The 15,570-nt window shown below is 44.5% G+C and overlaps 1 protein-coding gene across 43 annotated transcripts in view; it reads left to right on the forward strand.

Moving 5' to 3' along the window:
• nfasca (neurofascin homolog (chicken) a) overlaps positions 1 to 9,919 on the forward strand; it is a 73,733-nt gene extending 63,814 nt beyond the window's left edge. For 25 of the 43 annotated variants that reach the window (XM_078092271.1, XM_078092273.1, XM_078092270.1 and 22 more), the window contains 3 exons: positions 341 to 376; positions 834 to 903; positions 6,067 to 9,254. In XM_078092271.1, coding sequence (XP_077948397.1) covers positions 341 to 376; positions 834 to 903; positions 6,067 to 6,295 — 335 coding nt within the window. In that variant the 3' untranslated portion in view covers positions 6,296 to 9,254. Of the gene's footprint in view, positions 1 to 324; positions 377 to 833; positions 904 to 1,182; positions 1,350 to 1,492; positions 2,205 to 6,066 lie in introns of those variants that run through there. The other 18 variants (XM_078092280.1, XM_078092285.1, XM_078092299.1 and 15 more) reach the window with 10 other exon arrangements.
• The last annotated feature ends 5,651 nt before the right edge of the window (positions 9,920 to 15,570 follow it).

Genomic DNA, 15,570 nt, shown 5'->3' on the forward strand with positions numbered 1-15,570 from the left:
AGACACATGTTTGCTACTTTGTTCCATTACTGGCCACTGTTCCATCCATGCGACTATTGCTGGATGTTTGACATTTATTTTGTCAGTGAGAGAAGTTGTTAAGTTCACAAACTGTTGTGAAACGTTATGAGCGTGAACGAGGAAAAAACAGCAGCCCAATTGTCAAATATTCTACCCCCGTTTCACTCAACAAAGCAACTGTCTGCGACGGTATTTTGCTTCTTCAGACCAATAGTTGTCGTGCAGCATTGATGGTGACCTCGCACACGTGATGATTCAATGCTTTGGAACAGCAGATGTCAGAGTCGTGTTAATGTTTTGCAGTTTCTATAATGTCCAGGTGGTGGTTGCGTGACTGGTTTCGCAAAATATCTGGGTAGGTGCTGTAAAAGTGGAAAATTAACACCCAATAATAAGGATTGTTCGAGAAAAAGTGACTAATGAGAGGAGAGCTCACGTGCACGATTAAAACCTGTCTGAGGCGCCGTTCAAACCCAACCCGGTGTTCTGTGACTAAAACAGGCTTGGACACGACTTTCGTCCTCTTCTGTGTGACATGAAACCTTGTGATAAACGTTTAGAGTTTCATATGTACAGAACTGCATATTAAGTAACCGACTTTAACCAGCTTTAACCACCCTTGACACGGCTAATTTTAACAGGAAGATCATTACTTCAGCTTTACGAGTGGAATTAAGGGACGCGGCGTTTCTTAACAGCTAATAAAGTGAACAAAGAAGTCATCGACTTGTGTTCAAACTAACTTTTTATATACAAAATCCAAATCCAACAGCAACATTCTGAACACGTCTCTGTTGTTCCTCCTTTCTCAGTCCGTGACAAAAAAGACCTCCCCTTGGACCCCGTAGATCAGAAAGACCAGGACGGATCCTTTGATTACCAGTAAGTATATACCACAATGTGACATCCACACTGCCTCTACCGCCTTTGTAATGATTGAAATGAGGTTTTCAGCGATGGAGGGAATAGGATCATGTTATAGAACCGCTAAGGAGTTCTGTCTCATCTTGTATACGTAACGTTAAAGGTCACAGCCGGACAAATTCTCCCGAACACGCAATCAATGCTGCAAGGTCCTTTAGATCAGTAAATCCACGACAGCAAAACCTCAGACCTGCATTTCATTGGAACGGGAGGAACATCTCGCTCCTCGTTCCGCAGATACTCGCACCGCTCCACCGTTCCTCCAGTTCCACGGGGGCGTTCGCGATGAGCTAGAAAGCAGGACACAAACGTGATGGGTATCAGTTGAAGGACTCTACTGGTATTGGTATCTCTTAGGGCAGTGGTTCTCTAATGGGGGAACATGAAGGCTCTCCAAAATTAGCACCCATTCAAAAATCGCCAATAGTCCGACGCTTCATCCCCTTAGAGGCTCATGTGCGTCTTCCCTGAGGCGGGGCGAGGATGTGCTGTGTGTTTTGTGCGATGTGCGTTGTAAAGTAAGTGACGTGTCTTTTGTCCCCTCCAGGTCCCACTGATCTCTGTGGCGTCGTTCCTCTCAGTGAGGAATGAGTCCATCTGCTCTGCGTCCGTCCCACTAAAAACACGCCTCATTTAACCTGCCTTCTAAATCCAGCTGCACGCGTCGCGCTGTAACGCCTGTAACTAAAACGCGTCTCTTTAACCGAAGGCGCTGCGGAGTGACAAAGGGCTCCTGCGTGTTGTCAGTGACCTCTGATCAAAGGATAAACGCCTTCTTATCAACGCACGTAACTTTAAGGCTCTTTAATCCACAGCGCCGAGGAATGTCTTAACCCCGTGTAGCTCAGTTTTGGTGTGTTTTTGTAAGTATAGATGAGATGGCTGAATAAGAGAAGAGGACGGATCAGCATTTATTATCAGCCGCTGTGCTTAATACCGTGTGCTTCCTTTAATCCGCAGCGTGTGAGCTGATCAATAATGAGTCTAGTTGCTGTAACCGCAGTCCAAGGTCATTGCTTTGCTCTGATTCTGACCCAGACTCACCTTAGCTCTGTGTGTGTGTGTGTGTGTCTGTGTGTGCACGCCACGGTTTACATGCATGAATCATGTGGAGCGTGTCCTCCTCCTCTCGTTCTCTCTCTGCACCCCCGTCTCTCTCTCTCCCCCCCCTCCCCCTGTGTCCTCACGTCTCGTACCTCTCTCTCCCCCCCACGCTGAAATGGGTCGTCTGTCCCTGACAGGAACGAAAACGAGAACAGGTACTTGGTGGTTTTTGGCACGGCATCTCTTTCGGCACTGTGCATGTTGGGGGGAGCAGGCGTTTCCCCTGAGACGGGGGGGGGTGGGGGGGGCGCTGCCTGGATGAGGCGAAGCTCATCTAAGGAGACCAGAGCGAATAATGTGCCTGATCGATGCATGACTGGCTCTTTGGGCCGTCTGTGAACACACCGTATTCAAGGAGAAGCGGTCGTAGTCCAACCGGCTTGTGAAGCGCTGCTTGACCGACGCGGCAGACGTGATTTAAAGTGCCTGATGCCAACGCCTTTAAATGTGATCCGTAGAGAAGATTCAGCAGAGGGAGGTGATGCTTTGGTTCCTTATGGGTGTCAAACTCTCCACCAAACTATGTAATCTTCAAGTGCCAGAGGCCCATTCAGGTTCCATGATGGTCACATGACAGGACAGAGAAAAACAAACAACAGTATTTATTGCAGATATGAAAGACGTTTTATTCAAACACAAACCCACAGAAAAACTACGTTTCCCTGTTTTTTCAACAGCAGTCTGACACCGTTTTTTCACTGATTGGGAGATGAGGTGATGAGTTGTTGCTATCAGGCAAGATAGGATTTTTTGCTAGAATCAAGTTGTTCGTCTGCATTGTGCGTTTGGCACAAGGGTAGAGAGGGTGCGCTGAGAGCCACAAGGTTGGTGGTTCAAGCCCCGGCTGCTACGTGTCAAAGTGTCCCTGAGCAAGCTGCCCAACCCCTAATCGCTCCGCGGGCAATAATGTAAAACGCCATGTGTTAAAAATGTAATGTAAGTCGCTGCGGATCAAAGTGACAAAGACAACAAGGATAAACTGTTGAAGGTGAATGCTGCTGGTGCTGCAGGTCCAGGACCTTTGATTTAGGTTTAGGTACCAAAGTCAATTCAATTTCAATAGACTTTATTTAGTATAGACCAATATCTTAATATCTTCCCCAGTGGGGAAAGTTCTGCTTTTAAACTGGTATAATTGGGCCACAGGGTCAAGTCTTTCTCCCTTGCAGAGGTTAATTGCATTGTTTGTTCCTATAAAAAGCCTCGTACAGCAGGGTGGAGGTTAATCACTGTGCGTGTCAGTGAGGGCAGGTAAGCAGGATTCATCCATGTTTGGGATGATTCGACACCCATAAGGAACTTGGTTTAGGCAACAAGCAAACATCCGGAGGACAAAAGATTCACCGTACAGAAGACTTTAGATTAAACGTGAGGCAAACCCTTTCTTTGAGGACCATGTCTTTAATGATTTATGATCATTCATTATAATGTCAGCAGATTATAACAGAAGAGTGTACTTACAGGTAAAAGCATCATGGATGACCGACTATTCCTCCTCCTGTTGGCTCCACCTGTGTTTGCATTCTGTCTTCTTTCTTCACTATTTCAGTGTTTAAGACCAGATTGAAGTTTCACTTGCATAAAAAGAAGATTAGATCTTATGGTGCAGTAAAGGATTATTCTAATTTATTACAACCTGGGTCTTTGTTTATGTAGTTGGCTTTGTTAACGGCTAAAGATCTGTGAATGCAGCAACATCACATTTAAATCAGACCGGTCAAGAAACACAAGCATCCCACAATCGTGCAGGTTGTGAAAAAAAAAGGTGAGGATTGCTAATGTTTGCTAATGTTTGCTAATGTTTTACAACCCAGCTGCTTGTGTGGAAATTGGACAAACTGAGCGACCGCTTGTGTTTCTTGCTCCATTAAGCTTCGTAGTAAGTCCCAGTGTTCCCATTTCTCAGCAACTGGTGACATCAGTGTTGCAACTAATAGGGATGATGGCCCCCAAAGAAAACCATTAAAACACGGCCCCAGGTGTAACAATTTGGAATAAGAAGGTTCACGTGCGATGCAGCCCCCTTCTCAGCTCGGGTTACGATGGTTTAAATGTATTTACCTCCACTATGTAAATATAAATACTGTTGCTCTTACCCTAATCTCACTTTCCAGTACTTGTGTATTTATGTGTGTCTGTTTTTCCATCTGTGTCACAACTGTCTTTCTGTCCAACCCTCCACCCTTTCATGTCTGTGTCCTTTGTCTCTTTGTGGGATTTATTTTCCTCATTGGTCCTAAAGGTCTCTTGAAAGGTACTGTATGCAATGAGAAGGGTCCTCTTCTTCTTCTTCTTCTTCTTCTTCTTCTTCTTCTTCTTCTTCTTCTAACGTTTGCAGTGCATTGAAATTGTTGAATATCTGTTGGAGCCATTAGACTTTGTTAACACCCTAATGAGCATTTCTTCACACAGTTAATCCAATATTGCATAACATGTGAGCCATACAATGTAAGTAAAATAGGCACACTCCTCATTGTACACTGAGTCTAACGTATTGATCAGCTATGATGTCATCATCACCTGAATACACCGTTTTTATGCCTTCTCTCGAAATGAACACACACCTGCTGCAGTTTCGAGGCACTTGTAAATGTTCCTTTGCTGGTTCTGTATCCAGCGGTTGACATCCAGCCCAAGCTGCGGAGAAAATGCATTAAAAAGTGGACTTCCACAAGAGACACTGACGTCTCCTTCGTCCGTTAGATCCGTCTTTCAGCAGCCTCAGTGGACTTAATTGTCCACTAACAATTGTTAAGACTCATAACCTTTACACGATGTAGCTTTCATTTTTAATATACATCATCACTTGCTTCGACTCGTTGTTAAAACATCCGCGTTTAACGTAGCACCGAATTAATGCACAGACCTGCGCAGAGAAGACATGTCGAACAGGAAAAGACCTCACCGCTCGCATCCTTTGAGCGCAACTTCTGCTGTTATGCTCACGGCTTGATCAGAGAAAAGAAAGCTAAAGCCAAACTGTAGCTCTTTCTCCTGCGCATGAAGTTCTCTTCCCCCTAAAATCAGAGTCAGGAGACATGCAGACATGCTCTGAACTGAAATCAAGCACCGCTCCGTGAATGAGGTATGCCGGAGTTGTTCTGCCTGATCTCAGGTCAGAACATGGCATCATATAGCATGTGCACGCAGTATTTATCTCTTTGAATCACCCCTGTCTCCTACTAAATACTCCGATCTAAGACTGTGTTGGTAATAATCCCATCGGTAATATTTTGTCTCAGTGAGTGTGACGTTTGTATAAAGTACAGAAACATGTTGACAGTCATTGTTTCAGATCCATTCTGTATTGGAAGTGAACATCTTGCAGATCCAGCTCACGTTCATCTAATAAATATCAGTTTAAAGCAAATTAGTTTTAGCTGAACATACTTTTCAGGAGACAGGGTTGCTTTTAAAACAAATACTGTATATAGTTTTCTGCAAAACGGACGTATAACTATAGATCAACAAGCATCTCTGGTATAAAATGCTAATGCAGCTGTCTTATTAAAGAATGGGTTTGGATTCTCTACTGTGACGCGGTACTCACATGCCATCTAGTTCACGATGCTGCGAAGCCAAAGCACGACTACACGTGAAGTAAAGCGAATGCACGGGCTTACAGAAGCGTACAGTTCTACTGTTACATTTACCTTCTTTCCAAGAAGGTAAATGTGCTGAGTGCACATTCTCATGTGTAGTTATTCCTCTGCAAAAGGCCAGTTTAAGAGCATTAATACCATGTGAGTGCTCTATTCACATTATTCAAACCAATCCTTTAAGGACAAAATGGAAAAGAAATGACTCATAAAACTCTAAATTGTAGTCGGATATGACCTGAAAATGTGGAATTACCATCATTTCTTTACCTGCCATCCGCATAACCTTCACCCTTCACCCCTTTAACCGGCGCCGCTGAGGACGACGGTCCCAGACTCCGACGCTGAACCAGCGTCCCGCTCCCCGTTTTTGTTTTTTTTTTCACCCCTCAACTCTGCTCTCCGTCCGCCTCCGCAGCAGCGACGAGGACAACAAGCCTCTCCAAGGCAGCCAGACATCGCTGGACGGCAACGTGAAGGAGAGCGACGACAGCCTGGTGGACTACGGCGAGGGCGGCGACGGCCAGTTCAACGAGGACGGCTCGTTCATCGGCCAGTACACGGTGAAGAAGGACAAGGACGAGACGGAGGGAAACGAGAGCTCCGAGGCCACCTCGCCCGTCAACGCCATCTACTCGCTGGCGTAGCCCCGTAGCAGACAAACCCCAGCGCCGCCCGACCCCACCCCCACACACACACACACACACACACGAATAAATGACCACATGAAGGAACACGGAAGGGCCTGTTGGGAGACTGAGCTTCCCTCTGCAGAGGAACACGGGAGTGGAATTAGACGACATGTAGGAATTGGCCCGCTGAAGGTGGCGTTGGGACGAAGTGCTCGTCTTCCTCGGATCTCTGCTTGTCCTCACACGGACTAGACGTGTGCTTTCAGGGCAGCTTTCAGCTCTTTGAGGCGTTCGTTAGAGATTTTTTCCTTTGGCTTGTTTCTGCTCTGAACATTTCCAGTGTCCCCCCCCCGACTCACCTCTAATACCTCTGTGTAGCGTCCCGGCAAAGTACACACAAGAGGTTCCGCACACACACACACACACGCGCATAGACACACTGGCCCGTCCTGTAACATATCAGCTTTTAACCATCAAACTCAACAGGATGCCGGCAGATATGTTTATCATATTGATATTTACGCAATGAAAGAGTTCAGTTTTTCCACAGCTGGCAGACGAGTCATTGAATCTGCTGTATTCAGTTCTGCCACACGTTTTAACGCCCTGCAAAACTATGCACTATCATCTCCTCCATAGCGTTCTGGGTGTAACCTGGTTAATAAAAGTACACGTTTTGGGTTTGTTTGTTTTGACCATTCGTAGGCTAAATCCAGTGCGTTCATTCACTCTGCCTTGTGCGTACTGAGACATGTTTTTCTTACCTCTACGCCGATGTTGTACAGCAGATGTTCAAAATGGCCGCCACGAGCTGCGCTGAATTATTTTATTAATGGAGAGTATTATTTTGGAGCACGGTCGCAACTCGGGCCGAGAGAAAACGGACGGCAACAGGGAGGAACGTTTGCTTGAGGACCACAACCCATCGAATCCCGTAGTTAGCGTGCAGGCTAATGCTGCAGTCACGTGCAGCGGGGACATCTGTCGGCTGACAGGTCGAGTCTTGACAGATGGATCTGTTTTCCTTTCCGCTTTGGTTTATTCATTGTTACGTACGGTACTTTTGAAACTTATGTTTTATACGAAACCACACGTTTGAACCGAAGGATCCACAGCTCATTTGTTGAACTTTACAGATTGAGAAAAAGATTTTAAAAAAGCAGCGTATGGGCCTCGTGAAACACTAGATTTGCAGCATGAACATATTTACATCGAAATCACAGCCACCTTTGGAATGAAACAAATCAACTCATTTTTTTCAAAAGAAGAAATTAAAAATATAAAAAATGTTTGAGGAACAGAACCTGTTGGAAAGTAAACTCAGTATTCTACTCATCCTACAACCACATGACTCATGCTGTAGTTACGTAACAGCACTATGAAACCCTCCACCGTTAAACCAGAAATATCTTTACTGCAGCGACTGCAGTTCACATTGTACTTATATTTATTTCATATTTCTGTTTATTACATTATGTGAATAGTAATAATATTAGTCCTTTATTTAATAATTGTCAAACACACACTTTTGAGCAACTCATTTTGTTGATTCACGCCAGAAATACGTACGTGTCCAGAATCTGCCATTCTTCATCGGGAGAAGCATTAAACACAATCTGTTCCAGATGTTTGTAATATTTGTAGCAGCTGGCCTTTCTGCCGTGAGCAAAGAACATCAACATACCTGTCATGTTCATCTGCCCGTTGTGCTGCTCTTCTCGTACTCATGTTTGTATTACAGTTACTCTGTGTTGTTATTCAGATTTATGTAACATAACCTTTCCGCCTCACAGAAAATAATTATTGTTGTTTATTATTTATTTGACATATATTCTGTACATGTAGGTCCTGAAAAAAAAAACTCTTATATTTGTAAATATATCAAAGTTGATTCCTCCAGAAAAAAATGCTTTATCCAAGAAGGAGAGAAAAAGTCACAATTCAGCATCCATCAAGCGACGATCATGTGACGGGTGCATCTTTAGTCCGTCGTGCACCTTCGTAGCTTTGACTGACATTTGCACTCTGAAAAAGTAACGAGAATCATTCTTCACCCTATGTCGCCCTTTGCTTTGCCATTGTGACACGTGGTCACATCTTCTCTGATAGTTTGGGTTCTATTTTGGGAAAGAGGAACTAGTTTGAGGGTCTATGATGTAAATAAAGGCTCCTGCAACAGTCGGTTTGTAGCATAGTCGCACAGACACAGCTAGTAGGCCTAAAACAACAACAACAAAATGCTCCTTTTAACCGTCCACTTAAAAAGGCTGTTGTTGCACAGCAAGGCCCATTTCAGGGGCCTCCTCGCGGAACCGGTTCATACTTTTGGGAGCTGTAGCTTACATTTTGCAACCGGACTTCACAGTGACAAAAACATGCTCCAGTTTTATTCCACATTCTGGTCCAGTTGGTGGATTATGCTCATTTAGCTGGTTTACCAAGAAGGGTCATTTGTGCTTAAAGGAACAAAGTGAGAAAAAGGGTCAGAAGTGTTAAATGCTTTAAATTGTTAAACTGTTAAATTTGAGTACCTTCACCAGGTGACAACTGACAAACAGTGAAGCGGGTTAAAATCACAGATGAATTGATAAAAATCTTCAGATTTTCAGTCTGCAAAATCAGACCTGGTGGATCCAGCAGCGACTATTTACATCCTGCATTGGCCCCAAATCATCATTTTATTTCATTACAACTTCATCTGGCAAAATTACTATTGGACAATGTCCTAAATGCACAACGGGTTTACTTAAAAAAGGAAGGCTTTCATTCCTTGCTCATTTGGAGGAGCCCTTAAAATTAGGGCCCTTTTAATTTAGAGACTTTGTAGGAGGAGGCCCCTAAATTTGAACACAATATATAATCCTTATTAAAAAGACTTCTGGCCTGGTATCTCTCACCACTTTTTTTATGTTGGTGTGAACACAGAGTTGTTAGTTTGAGACACCGAGCACATAAATCTTGACAATAACCAAAAGGCCGCTGTTTAAATAGAAGAAAACAAGAAGAAAAAGCGCTGCCGGCTTTGAACATTCAAGTCTGCACTTTCCCACTGGACTTATGTTCATCCACATCTGGTCAGGAAACCTGCAGCTCCCTCTCCCACATAGCCTCTCCTCTTGCCCCTCTCAAGTGGATCCCAGTGGGGAAATGTTGTAAACTGGGTGTATAACAAAGAAAAGTGAATTATGCATATTTGCTGATGAACAGTGCTGTTTTTCTTGTCCTCTTATTTGTGCACGTCGACTCTCTTTCTACCGTCTCAGCTCGCCTTCGAAGGGGGAAAAGAAGATGTCCATTCGCAGCGTTGTGTTTTTCTTCATTACAAAGTGCTGCAAAGTGTAGAATTTGGTGCACACACACGATCTGCAATTGCATTTTTTGTTTTTTTTTAACAATTGATCACGTGCTTTTGGGCTTTTTTTTATATGAATTCTCATGTTAGCATCTTCATGTTTGTAACGTATGTATCAGAGCAGCTCTTCAAAGTATCGCTTCGACACGCAAAGTAAGAGCTTTTGTAAGGTACATACTCAACAAAAAAATGGCATAAATATATTCACCTTGTATGCGTGTATGATGAGATGTTGCAACTTCTGCTAGCGACGCCTTCTTTATAGTAAAGCTATCTCCTTTTCTCTACCTCCTGACTGCTGGTCTCTCTGTTCATCCAAGGGCTTGTTTCATGCTGTCAAAACATACAGTATCTTACATACATGTTCCTATTTGTTAGCCTTTCTTCATCGACGTCACAGCGAACCTGGACATTTGTTTTTTGCCGCCTGCGCTCGGCTCCTTGGCATAAGATGACCTTTGCTAAGCAGAGACAAGCCTCACTTTAATGGGCTCAATCAGTAACGTTCCTTTTTTGTAAGTTGTGTTTATTGTCAAAAGCAAAGTGTAGTTATAACTTACACTTTTACACATTTTACAGAAGAAGAAACGTGGTAAAACAGTCATGTTAACAGACTTGACTCTCTCTTAAGCGTGGAGGGTTTTCCATCCATCAAAGTCTCTTCCTCTCGGTGATTAATGGGGAGAAATATCTATTAAGCTTTCAAATATACGAGTGATGTAAATGCCTGAATATTTGAATTCAGAGACACACGTGTGAAAAGGCAGTTGTATTCCCGGACTACTTATGGCCTATATTGTTCAGAGCAGGGGTCTCAAACTCGCGGCCCGCGGGCCGATTGAGGCCTCTGGACGATAGTTTTGTGGCCACCACCCTTATATGAAAGTGTAATGTTAGTGTGGTCCACGGGTTTTATTTACAAAACCTCCCTGCTTGACATGACCTGGGATAAAGTGCATTACACCGTTCCAATAAAAAACTGCCGTGAACGCTGGGCTCATTTTACCAGCGCGGCTGAAAGATGAATTAAAAACGCCGCTACAGTAAATCTAGTTTGGGGGTCTGACACAAATGGAAAGAGGCAGTGGTCCCTGTGGTAAGGACATGTTTTATTGAAGATGGCCAGCTCCATTCTGCCTTGACCCCGTCATGCTGGTAAATATTAATGTCGAGCCCTCTGTATATACGGCCGTTCCAACCGCCTCGTACATCAGCGGGTAAAGACCATTAGCAACCCAATACACGGGCCGGCAGACGGGCGGGTATTGGCCCTACGTCTCAGAGGAAGTCCTGGGTTTTTATTACGTTTTCCTCAGGTTTCGGCAGCAATCGAACCAAAGGTTAAGAGAAATAAATTCTCTGTGATCTGCTACATATCGCGTGTGTGTATCTGCTTCAGATTTCTTAGTTTAATATTAAGACAAAGCTCCTTTAATGAAATTCGGAATACATTTCAAGTTAAATCTTTAGTCATCTCCTCGTGGATACCAGAAGGTTCTTTAACATTTTAACATGTGGCATCATGTAGCCTTTTGCACAGAGGGAAACTATTAGGCTCCGACAGAAATAACAGCAGTTAGTTGATAACAATCTCATGGTCGGTTTTGGGTTTGTTCATCAGGAATTCCAAGTTAGGAAAGAGGCCCAGGACCTCTGTGTCCTTCACCGTCCTCTGTGCCTGTCTCTTAATTTCAAAGCAACCCAATACATGTGAACAATCTCCAAAACGATGTGCCCCACGAGAATGACCGGACTCCTGAAATGTTACACGATGTGTTGGACAAACACTTTTGCCCTTGTGCTCACAGATGCTGTTGGCGTCTCCACTGGGAAATGTTCTTATGAGCACAGACAGATGCTCTGCAGTCAGCAGAAACCCGAGCCAGTTATCCAATCAAATCAGCTACCGGTCCCTCACACACACAACTGCCAGGAACTCTGCAACAATCTGGAGAAGTGCTAACGTTGACTCGCCGCTTTCCTTCCTGATATTCATCCTTTTAAGACAGAATCGCGTTTGAGTCATCGGATTAGGAGGTGAGGTCGCGTCCCAAACCCCCCCCCCCACGCTTCATCTGCGTCCTGAAAGTATTATTTATGAAAGAGCTGCCAATCTTGCAAATGCATCCTGCCTGGCGCACATCTGCATCCCACGCCGGGGACCATTAGAGAATGAATGGCGTCGCATCATTGGATGGAATGGAGGGAAATCCATTTTTCTGGAAGCCTGACGTACGGGACACCTGCAGAGACGTTTCATTTATTACAAGGTCCTCCGGCTGAGATGCTGCCAGTCCGTGCATGTAATATGTAGTTTGGATATGTGTTCCATGAGCACAGCACCTTTCAAGGATACAGACTGAAAAGAACAATTCAACGAAATCATTAAATAAGCCGATTTACAACTTGCTATAGATAAGAGCCATTAAAGGCACAATTTAAGTGCTACGATTTGTTAGTCTTTTTAGTCAAGGTAGAGTCTGAAGAGGTGTGTGTCTTTAGTCTGAAGATGTAGAGAGTCTCTGCGGTCCTGATGTCATCAGAGCCTCATTCCAGCAGAGCGGAGAGTGCAGGTTTGACCGTGTCCTGGATGTAGACTGGACCCTCACTCTCACTCACTCACCCTGCTGTCTCTCCTGTTTCCCTGCATGATCTCCTGTGTGAGGTATTTGTATTCATCTTTTAGCCCACGGAGCCGACCGATCCGTCCGTGTTTAGCTTCCATCAGTCGATTAGCTGGCTCGCGTCATGCATTTGCTTTAAAGGCCAATGCGTCTCTTTTTTCCGTCCCGGTCCGGTGAGACATTTCATCATGCGTTGGGGAAACTTGATTAGCAGAACTCAAGCTCCTGGTTGTGAACGCGTCGTCCCACCTTTTAGCCATTAATCTGGGTTATTGGTTGTGTGGTGTTCATTAGTCACAAGGAGTCTAAGAAAAGGTCTCACAGCACAGCGCGTAATGTCGTTCCCGTTCATTTGTCAAGGTGGTTCGATGGAAGTCATTTTGGGCCTTAAAAGTCTACGAGCTGCCACAGGCACAGTCTGTCTGGTCTAAATTATTCATTTGCTTAAGACGTCTGGACCCAGATGGAGAGAGAAAGGGGGGTGAGGCCGATACTTCACGCCTGCTGATTTGCATTCCAAAGTAACATCTGCCTTTAAAATCTTCACAACCACCGAACTTCGTGGTCGGTGTCCAAAAAACTGTATTCATAAAATAAATAAATACATTTATCATCTAACATTATTTATTTTGGCATGAAGTATATTTTTTGGTTTGAATTGTGGAGCCATAACAGCAAACATGGGATCTGGGGCTTCGTCTTCCATCAACTGTGCCTCTTTCTGTTTACCACCCAGTTGTGTGACCTTGACGTTGGCCTCAGTGAAGGAAAACACCAAAAGACACAGAGCTGAAAACCTGCAGCGTTGAGAAAGAATAGAGAAAACCACAAGATTTCCTTTTCCTGACCCGTCTGATGGACCTTTCAAACTCCTACCAAAGCCTGTCAGGATCTTCAGTGTCATCGCTCTTCTTTTAATGTAGAAATTCTCTCCAGGTGTGATAGAGCAAACACACAAACCCGCGTTGAATCCTAAGTGTGCGGCACTTCATCTCTGTGTCAGTATGAGGCTTCTGCACTTTACCTCTCCCCCCATGACACTGTGCATCATGGGCCATCTTAGCACTTTGCTTTGGACAGCAGGTCCTGACTCTGCATCCATCATGTTCAGCGCATCCATTTCTATCTGTGCACCTCTGTTTCTGCGGTTGCCTCCTTGCTGTATGTCCTCACATTGAGAATGAATTGCAGTGTTGTCCTGTCCACTGTCCATCTGTTCTGTGTTGTCTTCCAGCTCTCTCTGTATATCTTTATTTACAGTTTTCTCCTCCCCTGCAGAGCCTACAGATCTGGGTTCAATGCATGTTTCGGAAAACTCACTTTCTCTTTCAAGGGAATACTGATGTTAAAAATGTTTCCAAACCAGAGGTTTTTGGGATAATTTTAAAAAGGTTTTGAGGCTTTATGTAATAAATATTATCTTAACTTATTAATAGTCAGCCGCCTGGCTAGAAGAGCCTGTTAAATCAATCAGGCAATTAATTATAGACAATTGCCCCCAGTACATTGGTTGGCTTGGTGCGGCCTGTCTGGCCCTGTGGGTCTCCGGCAACACGAGGAAACAACAAACAAAGCAGCACCAGGAACACCAGCACTCACAGGGAAGCCAGTGTGACCAAAGTCCACGGGGGACAGTGTCCCCAGAAGGAAACGGAGCTAATTTGACGCGGCTGTCGTCGTGGCGTTACGCCTCACCCTGCACTCTCAGCCTCCCTGCCTCCCTCCCTCCCTCCCTCCCTCCTCCCTCGGGCTCTCTTGGGGGTTCCACACTGACTCTTTAATGAGCTGCATGTATACACAGTAGCCAGATGCCAGCAGAGAGCCATTAGCTCATGTTACAGAGAGGGAAGGGGCACCCCGCCTCCCTCGACCACATCACTCAGCCCCCCCCCACCACCACCACCACCACCACCATCCCCAGGTTATTGTGTGAGAACAATGGGCGATACGCTTAAGTAGTCAATGTGAAGCCCATTTGTGTGTTGCTGCTTATTAAACCTGCCTCACGATGTTCTCCAATAAAAGTCTAATATTAATTGTTATTATGGTCAAATGGAGTGTATCTTTAAAGAGGTGTGCGTCAGTGAAACATAAAGTGGCAAACTAATGTGCGATAAGGTGATCAAAGTATTTTCAGAGCAGTTTCCCGTAGTCGTAGTTGAGAGTGTGACGTAGGCTTTAATAAACCAAGCACATCAGTCAGTTGTCCGTTGTATATTCCAAAGAGAACTTATACATGAATACATCATAGAACAACGTTGAACGAGCACATTTTAGTAATTGTTATTCTGTGGCTTTACCTCCCCGGTGCCGCATGGCTGGCCGAGCCTCGCCGAGCAGACACCCAGCCCAAACACGGGGTCCCAGCTGGGGATTTTACTCCGTCTAACTGGGACAGGATGGAGGGGCGGGAGGAAAACAGGCACAGCAGGGGGTGGAGGTTAAAACTAGAGGCATATTTTATTAATTGGGTGGAGCCTTTAAGTCATCTTTATTAATCCTTCGCTTCGTGCCTTGTTGGTTTTTTTACAGCCGCTGTCACTTTGGGTTTGTTCTGATAGACAGTGTTCTCCGCATGTTGGCCCAAAACACCAAAACCTGCTTTATATCTGGGGACAAAGTCACTTTTTATCATTTGAATGATTTTATGATAATGGTTGACTGGCGGGACGTATTTCCAGGATTAAGGCTGCAGTTCAGTTGAATATTAAACAAAACAAAAATCTAACAAAATATTACGACTACTAATATTCTGTAAAAACATGATGGTTTAGCTTAAAAGAAGTATTATTGATGTAAACGCATGGGACAGGAACAGCGATCTGCTGGGTTAAAGTCCTGTTCAGGAGAATGGTTATTTTTTATTGCAGGTGTTACAAAACCCTCCTAAGATAAAAGGTCCTATGGAGGAGTTTTGGGTACTTTGAATGTCTCTGCACCATCACTTCTTCCGTAGATGATTTCACGATATCTATAATCAACAAATCGATGGCTTTTAGTATAAAAAAACGAGCTACGTCATTGGCCGGTTTATTCTGTTGTAAGTGAACCTTTGTTGGTCCGCTCTCCCTGGGGGGGGTCTTAAAGGGGTCAAGAGGCTAACAGGATTAGCTGCTAGTTAGGAACTGTCATTCTGTAAATGAGTGGATGGATTCAGACGTACCTGACGGCAGACGGGTAATTGATTGTGTCACTAACGATTGGTCTGCCTTTTAAATGCCTAATGAAGATGCTTTACATTGACTCCTTGAATTTAAAGGGGCCTTCGTGACTTCAGAACTACAAGGACACACTTCAGGGGCTGCAGTGTTGAA

This window comes from Gasterosteus aculeatus, chromosome 17 (genome assembly GCF_964276395.1).
Source record: "Gasterosteus aculeatus chromosome 17, fGasAcu3.hap1.1, whole genome shotgun sequence".
Taxonomy (NCBI): domain Eukaryota; kingdom Metazoa; phylum Chordata; class Actinopteri; order Perciformes; family Gasterosteidae; genus Gasterosteus; species Gasterosteus aculeatus.